At 43.3% G+C, this 13,836-nt stretch overlaps 1 protein-coding gene across 1 annotated transcript in view; it reads left to right on the plus strand.

Annotated features, from left to right (window-relative positions):
* LOC113017318 (protein NLRC3-like) overlaps positions 1-13,836 on the plus strand; it is a 66,363-nt gene that overhangs the window by 37,695 nt on the left and 14,832 nt on the right. Inside the window, exons 5-7 of the mRNA XM_080296985.1 lie at positions 7,887-8,115; positions 8,264-10,127; positions 10,520-10,693. Of these exons, the coding sequence (XP_080153111.1) occupies positions 7,887-8,115; positions 8,264-10,127; positions 10,520-10,693 (2,267 nt within the window). The remainder of the gene's footprint in view (positions 1-7,886; positions 8,116-8,263; positions 10,128-10,519; positions 10,694-13,836) is intronic.

Genomic DNA, 13,836 nt, shown 5'->3' on the forward strand with positions numbered 1-13,836 from the left:
CGTTGTTTGGGTGGCCTCAGAATCTAACCTCTGCTTTTTGCAGATGATGTGGTTCTGTTGGTTTCATCGGTTTATGGCCTCCAACTTGCTTTGAAACGGTTTGGAGCCAAGTGTGAAGTGGTGGGAATGAAAATCAGCACCACCAAATCTGAGAGCACGGTCCTTAGCCGGAATAGGGTGTAGGCTGTCCGGAATAGGCTGTCCACAAAAATTATGAACAGAACTGGTGACAAAGGGCAGCCTTGGAAGAGATAGTGTCCAGAACCTAGTGTCTGGAACGAGTTATTGTGAGTTTCGGTGTCTTTTTCACAAGTGATAGGAGAAGGGAGTGGGAGATCGACAGACGGATTTGATGTGAAGTTTGGCAAACCCCGGGGCCTCCTGGGTAAGGTGTTCCAGGCATGTCCCACTGGGAGGAGACCCCCGGGGCAAACCGAGGACGTTCTGGTGAAGCGGTGTGTGTTGGAGTGTTTCCACAAACACAGCAGTTAGAGTGTAAAGAATGGATGTTGTAGGAGGTGTTTCTGTAGTGAAGAGGCTGAGTGTCTATAGGACTCCAGCTGCTCCAGAAGGTAACTACTTTATGCTTTGCTTTGTGGGAGGTCTGGGTTTCATTGCTTGAGCCGCTCCATCTGCGACGTGAGATTGTGGGATCTTCACCACACTTCAAGCTGCTCCACTTACATTCTATAGGCAGACTCGTCGTTGTAAGTGATTACACCAACCACAGTTGTTTCATCTGCAAACTTCACAATGTGATTAGTGCTGAATCTGGCTGTACAGTCATGAGTGACCAGGCTGAACAGCAGTGGGCTCAGGACACACCCCTGAGGAGAGCCTGTGCTCTCTAAGGTCTTAGTATGTGGCTGCCCACCTTGACTTTCTGTTGGCTCTTTGTCAGGAAGCTAGAAACCCACTTGCAGGTTGCCGGGTTCACGCCTAATAGCATCAGCTTTTCCACCAACTGCTGTGGAATGATTGTGTTAAAAGTTGAGCTAAACTCGATCAAAAAGACTCTGGCATAGGTGTAGGGGTGGGTTTTGATTATCGATTAAAATCTAGCTTGGATAACGTGATATCAATTCATTAAAATCCTGAATCGATCTTTTTAATATAAATTTATTTTGTCCGAACCGCCACAATCTCAGGTTAAACCTTACAAATTTTCAACAACCACCAAACAGCTAAAACAGTAAATGAGAGCAGGTACACGGATTCTGCACAAAGACGTGAACACAAAGCGTTTACGGATCATAGATCAGAATCAGTGAGATGTCGCCTTTCTCACCCGATGGCACGAGCCATCTGAAAGCCAACAGCTCGCTGATTCTGATGCTTCCGCGGGTCCGCGCTTTGTGTTTACGCCCTTTTTGCATTAGATTCTGAAGCTGTTAGTTTTATCTCTCTCCAAACAATATTGACTGAACCAGCAGCAAAAGAAGATCCAAACTATGCTTCACATAAACATCGCCATGAATTCCCTCTTACTTTTGCTGTTTTGCCTCCACCATGTTAAAATCACACTCCATGCACAGCTCTCTCTCTCTCTCTCTCAGTATACTTCAAAAACAGCTTCCCGTCTAAAAATCTGTTTTCTCTATTATTCACTACCGTTGTTTACAGTGCTGTCGGCGGCTGTTTCTTTCCTTTTACTGTTCAATACTGAACAAATTAAAACTTTAAATTATGCAAAATTGCAAAACGCTCAGCTGTGTCTCTGAAACCTCTGTAACTTTGCTCTGCTTCACGTCAGCAGCATCAGGTAATGTTCATATGTTGATTAATCGTTTTCTTTCGTTTTTGATCTACTGCAGAATATTTGTATAAAATCCCAGGCCAGGAAAATCGCCTTCATCTTTTTCTGTGTATTATCCTCCCTTTCTTTGACACAAAGGCATCTGCTGTGATTCTTACACCTTTGATAAAGTCTCACAAGTGTCAGCTTTCTTTTTATAGATATAAAAATATGGAAATATATGGTAAATGGACTGGTTCTTATATAGCGCTTTTCTACTCTTCTGAGCACTCAAAGCGCTTTACACAACTTGCGCATTCACCCATTCACACAAGCACATTTTTCCTAGGTGCTTTCTAACTGACATTCACACACATTCATACTCCGATGAACGCATCGGAGAGCAATTTCAGGTTAGTATCTTGCCCAAGGATATTTGGCATGCAGACTAGGGGAAGCCAGGAATCGAACCACCAACCTTCCGATCAGTAGATGACCTGCTCTACCACCTGAGCTACAGCCACTCCCTGATGCATGATCTGAATTATAATATTTCTGACTGTGTAACGCAAAATTTCCCTAATTCAAATCGAACCAAATTGACTTGAATCGAATTGTGGATCGGAATCGAATCAATTCTAGAAATCAGTGACGATACCCAGCCCTACATAGGTGTTCTTCCTCTCCAGGTGTGACAGCATAACGTGCAGTGTGGTAGGGATAGCATGCTCTGTAGATCGGTTGGTTCTGTATGCGAACTGAAGGGAATCCAGGTCTGTTGGGAGACTGTTCATGATGTGCTTCAAAGCATTTACTCACAATTGGTGTGGGGGCCACAGGCCGGAAGTTATTTAAGCATACCGGGTTGACTTTGATTGGGATTGGTATTATGATGGCGCTCTTAAGGCAAACTGGCACAAATCCCTCTCTGTGCGAAATGTTGAAGATGTCTGGAAAAACATCTTTCAACTGCACTGCACAGTCCTTTAAAACAGTAAGCAGTTTTTGATATCGGCGACATGGGCGGTTGCCCAGGGCGACATTGTGGCGGGGCGGCATCACAGGCATAGACTAAAAAGTTGCTCACACCCATGCTGTCCCGACATCATGCCAGTGCATTTTTGGGATGGCATATGCACCGGTTGGTTTTCTATCACCCATTTCTCAGGGGTAAGGACGCCCTCCATTTACGAGGTGTGCCTGCTGATTGTGGCACAGGGAGGAGAAGGCGGGACAGCAGGGTATTCTCTGGCTGGCTGAAGTGGCATCTAATAACCTATTTGCAAAATAAAACAAAATAAAAACAAACCAACAAACACGAAAACACCAGACATTATGATACAGAATTATAATTTCCACCAATGGTTTTTCTAAATTCCATTCGTGAAAAGTGAGCATGAGAGCCCTCGGTGTGTCTGCCACTGTGCTGAAATCAAAGTAAACTTTATTGTCATCTCCGCTATATACAGTACTGAACATAGAGAGACGAGATGATGAGGCTGCAGTTACAGCAGGGCAAGAAAACAAACAATAAACATATGAAGAGAAAGAAAATGAATGTGCACTTTAGGACTGGGGGTAAATGGATGAGGGAGTGTTCGCTCAGGGCATCAAACAGGCTAGAACCACCCCTACGTCCAAGGATGTTATCTGGTCCTACTGCTTAGGATGGGTTAAAACTGGTAAAGGCCTCACCTCACCTCAGCTGTAGACAGCTGAAAAACATGGTCACCTGATGACAGTGGGAGTGCTTGTGCCTGGGTGACCAAATCGTGCATAGAAATTGGTCTGGTCGAGAACGATCATTCAGCCTTGACGTTGGGCGAGGTGGCTTGTAGTCCGTAATGTGTTGTAAGCCCTGCCACAGCCGTCGTGGGTCTTTGTCGCACCTGAAGTGGCTGTCCAATTTATGTGCATACAGCCTCTTCGCTTCTTTAATCCCTTTTGACAGCTTCTTCCTTGCTACAATACAGTGGGGCAAAAAAGTATTTAGTCAGCCACCGATTGTGCAAGTTTCCCCACTTAAAATGATGACAGAGGTCAGTAATTTGCACCAGAGGTACACTTCAACTGGGAGAGACAGAATGTGAAAAAAAAATCCACGAATTCACATGGTAGGATTTGTAAAGAATTTATTCGTAAATTAGGGTGGAAAATAAGTATTTGGTCACCTCAAACAAGGAAAATCTCTGGCTCTCACAGACCTGTAACGTCTTCTGTAAGAAGCTTTTCTGTCCCCCACTCGTTACCTGTATGAATGGCACCTGTTTGAACTCATCATCTGTATAAAAGACACCTGTCCACAGCCTCAAACAGTCAGACTCCAAACTCCGCCATGGCCAAGACCAAAGAGCTTTCGAAGGACACCAGGAAAAGTATTGTAGACCTGCACCAGACTGGGAAGAGTGAATCTACAATAGGCAAGCAGCTTGGTGTGAAAAAATCAACTGTGGGAGCAATCATCAGAAAATGGAAGACATACAAGACCACTGATAATCTCCCACGATCTGGGGCTCCACGCAAGATCTCATCCCGTGGGGTCAAAATGATCATGAGAACGGTGAGCAAAGATCCCAGAACCACACGGGGGGACCTGGTGAATGACCTGCAGAGAGCTGGGACCAAAGTAACAAAGGTCACCATCAGTAACACACTACAACGGCAGGGAATCAAATCCCGCAGTGCCAGACGTGTTCCGCTGCTGAAGCCAGTGCATGTCCAGGCCCGTCTGAAGTTTGCCAGAGAGCACATGGATGATACAGCAGAGGATTGGGAGAATGTCATGTGGTCAGATGAAACCAAAGTAGAACTTTTTGGTATAAACTCAACTCGTCGTGTTTGGAGGAAGAAGAATACTGAGTTGCATCCCAAGAACACCATGCCTACTGTGAAGCATGGGGGTGGAAACATCATGCTATGGGGCTGTTTTTCTGCCAAGGGGACAGGACGACTGATCCGTGTTAAGGGCAGAATGAATGGGGCCATGTATCGTGAGATTTTGAGCCAAAACCTCCTTCCATCAGTGAGAACTTTGAAGATGAAACGAGGCTGGGTCTTCCAACATGACAATGATCCAAAACACACCGCCCGGGCAACAAAGGAGTGGCTCCGTAAGAAGCATTTGAAAGTCCTGGAGTGGCTTAGCCAGTCTCCAGACCTCAACCCCATAGAAAATCTGTGGCGGGAGTTGAAAGTCCGTGTTGCTCGGCGACAGCCCCAAAACATCACTGCTCTCGGGAAGATCTGCATGGAGGAATGGGCCAAAATACCAGCTACTGTGTGTGCAAACCTGGTAAAGACCTATAGTAAACGTTTGACCTCTGTTATTGCCAACAAAGGTTATGTTACAAAGTATTGAGTTGTATTTTTGTTATTGACCAAATACTTATTTTCCACCCTGATTTACAAATAAATTCTTTACAAATCCTACCATGTGGATTCATGGATTTTTTTTTCACATTCTGTCTCTCACAGTTGAAGTGTACCTCTGGTGCATATTACTGACCTCTGTCATCATTTTAGGTGGGGGAACTTGCACAATCGGTGGCTGACTAAATACTTTTTTGCCCCACTGTATAAGATGCAGTATTCCCAGATTTAAAGGCTTTGTCCCGAACTCTCAGGAAAGAACGAACATCTCTGGTTAGCCATGGTTTTTGGTTGGCTTGCCTCTCATACTCACACCAACTTACAAACCAAGACTGCAGCAGAACAAGCCAGTGGTCAGAGAAGTTAGAATTTGGCCACCAGAAGCAAATTCTGCACTGACAGACTTTTGTGACGACCCAGTGGGAAATCTTTATAGAGGCTGTAACATATAACAATGTCTGTGTTAGGGCTGCTCAATTAATCGAATTTTAATCACGATTACGATCTGGGCTTTCAACGATCATTAAAAATGACCGAGCCGATTATTAGCCCCTCCCTCGTGCTTTACTCTCGCGCTTCTCCGTGTGGCAAATCGAGCGCACCTCTCTGCATTTCGAACACGCGTCACAACAATTAAGAAGACCCGAGGGAAGCTCGGAAAGCTAAGCAGAAGTTATTTGGAGAGGAGAGTGACTGCTGTTGGTTGAAAAGAGGAAAAAAAAAACTTCAGTGGTGTGGAAACATTATGGGTTCAGTCAGACGTGGATCAAGATGACACAGTGTGTAAACTTTGCTACCGTGTCATAGCTGCACCACAGAGCAACACTGCAAAGTTCAATAAACATATATGTTTACATTTTTCATTTATTTTTTATATTGCAAACATTTGCACTGTTATCAGTATTTACACACTATTTTATATTATTTTTTTAAAGTCATTATTCAATAATTGTTATTGTTAACCTTTTAAAGCCCGGTAGAACTGGAACCGCGTAAGCTAGCGCAATAATTTCTTTTGCATATGAAACCGGAGGAGTTGTACTTACATCTTATGCCTTCAGCTTGTCCTCGGTCACGGCTTCCTTCCACATAAAGCTTTGCAAAAATTGCATAAAAAGCGCTTGCAGGAACAAAAACATAATATTCCAGAAACACGCTTTGCCGATCCGATCAGCTGTTTGTAACACTTCCCACATTGAAAAAGACGTCAACGCGAACTATCGCATGTCCGCCATTTCTTGTCCAAAACCGGAAGTGACGTCATTTTCGCGGAGGGTTAGGGTTTTTGCAACTTTTTTGTATTTAAAGTTTTGAGGGATAAGCCTCTTAAATTTCTCCAAGTAGAAATATATGTAAAAAGGAAAACGAAAACTATTTTCAATTTTTTTGTAGTTTATTGCACTTGTTTGCAATTAATGTAATTACTATGGACTTAATGCAGACATATTATTAAAATATGGGCTATAACATTTGTATTGATGTATAGCAACTTGAAATGCTCCCAAAAATGGCACTACAGCATGTAAAAAAAAAAAAAAAAAAGAAAAAAAGCTCTGCTGGACTTGATTTTATGGTAGGTCTTAAAGGGTTAAATAAATATCGTCAAATAATCGAGATCTCAATTTCAGTGAAAATAATCGTGATTATCATTTTTGCCATAATCGAGCAGCCCTAGTCTGTGTCTCTCATCAACTACATCAATAAGTGGTCAGAGTTACCAACATGGGAGAGGACAGTAGCTTTGTAAGAATGCTTGATGTTTGTATACACTTTGTCTACTATATTCTCTCCACTGGTTGCAATGCGCACAGAATTTGGGCAGAACAGATGTAAGACTTGCCTGGTTGAAATCCCCCGCTGTTATAAGGAAGGCATCAGGATGATTGTGCTGCATGATGCGTGCTAACAGTAACTGCTGTCAGCTCCCGTGGCATGTAAAATGGCTCAGATTTCACAGTTAAGGCATCTAGATGTGGTGAGCAGTGAGTAGAGACCACCACAGCATCCTGGCACCACGAGTCGTTTGTGTGAATAACTAGCCCGCCGCCTCTTTGTTTACTAGTCAGCAAGGCTACTCTGTCTGCTCTGTGTAGCGTTAGCCCCTCGAGCTGCACCGTAGCGTACGTGATGAGAGGTGAAACGTCTTCAAATAACTTAAAGATGTCCAGACGCTTTTCTTTCCAAGCTCCTTAGACTATGATAACCTGGATGACTGAGAACCTTCACAGTACATGATTGTTTCATTAGCCAAGACTCAGTGAAAATTGAGACACAACGGTTCCTCACACTATGTTGAGAAACTCTCAACAATCTGATGTAGTCCATTTTGTTTTTGTTTTCAAGGGAGAGGATATCGGCAAGAGAGAGTGTTGGTACTGCTGGCTTGTATGGGTTAGCAGCTAGCCTGGCTTTAGCTCCTCCATGCTGACCCCGCTTCTGCATCCTATCACACCGCTTTCTGTGTTTCTTCTTGGGTGCTGTTCCAGGCGTTGTCATGTGTCTGTCATACATATTCTTATAGACAACATGAGTCATAAATTTTAGTGACAACATTTAGATTTAATAGCAATAGAAAGGGATAGATAATGGAAAAATATTCTGAAATATGTGGATTTTACCTTTTCCCACTTCTTTTAGAGAGTCTGGGTTTGAATTTCATTAAGTGATTGTGAATATTGTGCCTTATTAAACTGATTACCAGAAACATGCCTCATCCTATGTTCTTCTTTTCTCTCCTGTGTGAAAAAAGCTTTTGGGTCATATATAAAATATTCTGTTCCAGATACTGGAGGACAAAATTATTACTTTTGTGAAAAAAGAGCTGAAGAAGATCCAGAGAGACCTAAGTCCAGATGACCTACAATGTTTTAAGAGTCAATGTGAGGATGAGGTTGTATTACAGAGTGTGGATGAAGAACACAGTAAGAGCAGCAGAGAGGCATTCGTGATGATTACAATGGACATCCTGAAGAGAATGAAGCAGGATAACCTCGCTGAGCATTTGCTGAGAAGTAAGGATTATTCAGTTTAAGCTGCTAAAACATTCAACAATTTCTGAAGAAATGAAGAGAAATACATTCAAAATATGTGGACTTGATAAATTCTTGATGTGTGTGTGTGTGTGTGTGTGTGTGGGGGGGGGGGGGGGGGGTCACTCAGGAACCTGCACTAGGAACTTCCAGTGGTGTCAGCATGAATTTAAATCTAACATGAAGAAGAAGTTCCAGTGTGTGTTTGAGGGCATCGCTAAAGCAGGAAACCCAACCCTCCTGAATCAGATCTACACAGAGCTCTACATCACAGAGGGAGGGACTGCAGAGGTCAATGATGAACATGAGGTCAGACAGATTGAAACAGCATCCAGGAAACCAGACAGTCTAGAAGCAATAATCAGACAAGAAGACATCTTTAAAGCCTCACCTGGAAGAGATAAACCAATCAGAACAGTGCTGACAAAGGGAGTGGCTGGCATTGGGAAAACAGTCTTAACACAGAAATACAGCCTGGACTGGGCTGAAGACAAAGCCAACCAGGACATCCAGTTCATATTTCCATTCACTTTCAGAGAGCTGAATGTGCTGAAAGAGGAAAAGTTCAGCTTGGTGGAACTTGTTCATCACTTCTTTACTGAAACCAAAGAAGCAGGAATCTGCAGCTTTGAAGACTTCCAGGTTGTGTTCATCTTTGATGGTCTGGATGAGTGTCGACTTCCTCTGGACTTCCACAAAACTACAATCCTAACTGACCCTAGAAAGTCCACCTCAGTGGATGTGCTGCTGATAAACCTCATCAGGGGGAAACTGCTTCCCTCTGCTCGCCTCTGGATAACCACACGACCTGCAGCAGCCAATCAGATCCCTCCTGACTGTGTTGGCATGGTGACAGAGGTCAGTGGGTTCACTGACCCACAGAAGGAGGAGTACTTCAGGAAGAGATTCAGAGAAAAGAAGCAGATCAGCAGGATCATCTCCCACATCAAGAAAGCTCGAAGCCTCCACATCATGTGCCACATCCCAGTCTTCTGCTGGATCACTGCTACAGTTCTGGAGGATGTGCTGGAAACCAGAGAGGGAGGACAGCTGCCCAAGACCCTGACTGAGATGTACATCCACTTCCTGGTGGTTCAGGCCAAAGTGAAGAAGGTCAAGTATGATGGAGGAGCTGAGACAGATCCACACTGGAGTCCAGAGAGCAGGAAGATGATGGAGTCTCTGGGAAAACTGGCTTTTGATCAGCTGCAGAAAGGAAACCTGATCTTCTATGAATCAGACCTGACAGAGTGTGGCATCGATATCAGAGCAGCCTCAGTGTACTCAGGAGTGTTCACACAGATCTTTAAAGAGGAGAGAGGACTGTACCAGGACAAGGTGTTCTGCTTCATCCATCTGAGTGTTCAGGAGTTTCTGGCTGCTCTTCATGTCCGTCTGACCTTCATCAACTCTGGACTCAATCTGCTGGAAGAACAACAGAGAATCCCGATGTTGTCTAAGTTAATTAGCAAACCAAACCTACAATCTCTCCACCAGAGTGCTGTGAACAAGGCCTTACAGAGTCCAAATGGACACCTGGACTTGTTCCTCCGCTTCCTCCTGGGTCTTTCACTGCAGACCAATCAGAGTCTCCTACGAGGTCTGCTGACACAGACAGGAAGTAGCTCACAGACCAATCAGAGTCTCCTACGAGGTCTGCCGACACAGACAGGAAGTAGCTCACAGACCAATCAGGAAACAGTCCAGTTCATCAAGGAGAAGCTCAGTGAGAATCTGTCTGCAGAGAAAAGCATCAATCTGTTCCACTGTCTGAATGAACTGAATGATCGTTCTCTAGTGGAGGAGATCCAACAGTCCCTGAGATCAGGAAGTCTCTCCACAGATAAACTGTCTCCTGCTCAGTGGTCAGCTCTGGTCTTCATCTTACTGTCATCAGAAGAAGATCTGGATGTGTTTGACCTGAAGAAATACTCTGCTTCAGAGGAGGCTCTTCTGAGGCTGCTGCCAGTGGTCAAAGCCTCCAACAAAACTCTGTATGTATGCATGAATCCACACTTTTATTGTCAAAATATTTATGTAATGTATATTTTATGAAAGGAAGTCTTTGCATTTCTAAAACATTTTTGGATGTAAAAAAAAACAAAGCTCTTGGTCAACTTTTTATAACTTTTCAAAAACTGATATAAATTAAAAAAAATAATAACATCACTGGAAGGAGCTAAAGCAGTTTCATCACAACAGAGGGATGAATAGTGGCTCTATCAGGGTTCAGTATGTATATTTTTACAGATGCAGAGTTGTAACTGCTGTTTTCCATGCTTGAATTACAAGTTGTTTTCTGAAGTGTGTATGGAATTATTTGTTTTCCCTGTGGTAAGTTGAAAATAAGTCATTTAGTTTGATCACAATTATAATTGTTTTTCAGACTGTCTGGCTGTAACCTCTCAGAGAGAAGTTGTGAAGCTCTGCACTCAGTTCTCTTATCCAAGTCTTCTAGTTTGGGAGAACTGGACCTGAGTAACAATGACTTGCAAGACTCAGGATTAAAGCTGTTGTCTGCTGGATTGAAGAGTCCAAACTGTACCCTGGAAATTATCAGGTGAGGATTCAAATTTCTTTCATTAATTTAAATCTGGATTATACTATTGTTCAAACCTAAACATTGTTGAATTCTAAATCAAACTTCTATTCTTATTTAGGTGTATTAGTCTCTGAATTATTGTTTTTACTTATTCATTTTCATATCTAGACGATCCATTTTCACATTTTTTTAGGAAATCCCCCACACTGGTTCATTGAGCATGAAACTGTGTGTATAACGTGCTTTTAAGGAACTAGTATGTTGAGAGATGGCAGACATTTTGGATTCATCCATCCAGCCATCCATTGGCTTCCGCTTATCCTTTTCAGGGTCGCGGGGGGCGCTGGAGCCTATCCCAGCTGTCATAGGGCGAGAGGCGGGGTACACCCTGGACAGGTCGCCAGTCTGTCGTAGGGCCAACACACAGGGACAGACAACCATTCACACTCACATTCATTCGCACATTCACACCTAGTGACAATTTGGATTATCCAATTAACCTATCCCCACAACCTGCATGTCTTTGGACGGAGGGAGGAAGCCGGAGTACCCGGAGAGAACCCACGCAAACACGGGGAGAACATGCAAACTCCACACAGAAAGACCCCGGCCTGATGTTGGAATTGAACTCAGGACCTTCTTGCTGTGCGGCAACAGTGCTAACCACCGTGCCACCGTGCTGCCTTTGGATTCATAACATATCAATTACTTTTCATTGCTACAAACTGTTTCATACAAGATTGCAGCAAATGTACTTCAAACCTTTTATTTACAGCAGCACAATGGCACATTGGTTAGCAGGTGCTGAGTTCAATTCCACCACCTCACTGGGTCCTTTCCATGTAGATTTCTGCCCATGTTTGTGTGGGCTCTCTCTGGGTACTCCGAATTTCTTCCAATAAGACATGTATTTATTGGGGTTAGGCCAATTGGTCATTCCAAATTCCCCACAGGTGTGAATGTGAATGTGAATGGTTGTTTTTCTCTACGTGTTAGCCCTGTCACAGACACTTGCACTACGGCTGTGACCGTGAAAAAGATAAACAGGAGAGAATGGACCTTTGACCCCAAAATTATGCAATGAACTTAGAAAAATGAAAGTAAGGTAAACAATGAGAATATGGCAAACACTAAAAGGAAGTATATAATTATAATAATGTATACTTTATTGATCCCCGTGGGGAAATTCCTCTCTGCATTTAACCCATTCACTCAGTGAAGCACCGGCCAGCGATTGGGCACACGGGGAGCAGTATGTAGGGACCGTACCTTGCTAAGGGGTACCTCAGTGTAGCCGTTCAGAGGATTCGAACCCTCGACCTTCCGAATACGGTGCCGGTGGTTTTTTTATAGTGGAAATAAAAACTTAACCTGTGTGGTGGCAAAACCATAAGGCAGTGAAAAAAATCAACACCACCTGTGTTAGGTTTTATGTTGGCACAAACCTATTGCTGGAACAGCCGAGGCAATTTTACTGCAGCTAGCAAAAGCATGAGGCACCAGGCAGAACTCTTTGTGTGATCTTGTGGAAGAGGGAGATGACCGAGACGAACACTATTCCTGCTGCTCAAACCCCAGTCACTCTTAATCAGCTCCCCTGTAGCACTGCTCTTTATTGAGGTTACTGTCTGTGTGTGCGTGTGTGTGTGTGAATGTGGGTTGAGATGTCACCCTGTGAACGACTCCCCAAGTTAGTGTTAGGAGTCCAGTGGTCCACCTAAACAAAGGGCTCTTATACTTAAACAGATACAGATGTGTTTACCATACCATATATAAGGTACGACCTCTCTCATGACCTTAGGACATGTGTGGCATGCCAGAGCACTCAGGAACACACACAGTCTTTGCAGACCACTAAGGGTCATTCTATCAATATGCAATCCATTATTGTCAGGGCTCTGTGTGCGGGCAGGCAGAGATGAGGATCCAAATGCAGGACTCGAACACAGAATTGAAACTCAAAAACCTCAGCTTTATTGCTGGCAGGAAAACAAACATGAAGTGATGATGGAACACTGAGACCAAGGACACACAGGCATAATCTGATGGTACGATGCGACACCGAGCATGGGAAAACACAGGGCTTATATACACAGGGTAGTAACGGGGGAATTGGCAACAGTAGGGAGACACAGCTGGGAGAGATCAGGGCTAACGAGACATGGGGAACAAAGCTGCACACACTAACATAAGACAAAGACTTTCACAATAAAACAGGAAACATGAATCACAACTCAGACATGGACTCAACACAGAGACAGAAAATGACACATGGAACTGAACTATACATGAAACCACAATTCCTAAAACATGGATAATAGAAACATGAAACTCTAATAATAATCCCCACAACCACAAGAGAAAAAGAAAACAATCCATGATGCAAAATAAAACCAAAACATAATAAACTCAAAATACTGGGTCCAACGGACCCAGAACCGTGACAATTATATTCCTCTAAACATATATGATTGTATATTTCTAAGCATAAATGACAATCCAACAATAGAACCCTGAAAACTGTCAATTGAAAGAAAGGATTAAAGATTTTGGGGTCTGTTTTTCAATATATGCACATTAACATACGTTCAGAGCAATTTTTGTGCTACTGAAAGGTAGAAAATTACATACAGGAATACACTAAATATAATAAAGGAAACATTTTCTATATCAAATCATGTGGCAGTGAAGTTGAAACGGTATCAACTGGCAGAAGGTATGTTGTTCTATTCCTTTTGGTCTTGTCCCTAATTAACAAAGTTTTGGTTTAAAATATTTTACTGGTACTCCAAGGCATATATGAAACCTCTACAGCCTGAACCTGAACTCGTAATTTTTGGATGTTCTCCAATGTCAGTGCTACTCCCACTTAAAGTGCAGGGGCCATTGGAACTAGGTTTGATTGTTGCCAAGAGATTAATCCTGAGGGAATGGAAGCCCCCACTCCTCATTCCTTTCAGTTGTGGGTAACAGACATGATATCCATAATACAAAAGGAAAGGTTCAGCAAATACTCAAAAGACTGTCTTCTGAATGTCTGAAACCCCTCTTTGGAACTCTTTATACGCCTTTGGAGCAGCGGATCGCAAGTTCGATTCCTGCCTGGGGCGTTTGTAACCAGTAAGGGTCCTAAGGCTAGACCCCCTATGCTAAGCGAGCCT

The sequence above is a fragment of the Astatotilapia calliptera genome, chromosome 3, assembly GCF_964374335.1.
Source record: "Astatotilapia calliptera chromosome 3, fAstCal68.1, whole genome shotgun sequence".
In the NCBI taxonomy this organism is placed as follows: Eukaryota; Metazoa; Chordata; class Actinopteri; order Cichliformes; family Cichlidae; genus Astatotilapia; species Astatotilapia calliptera.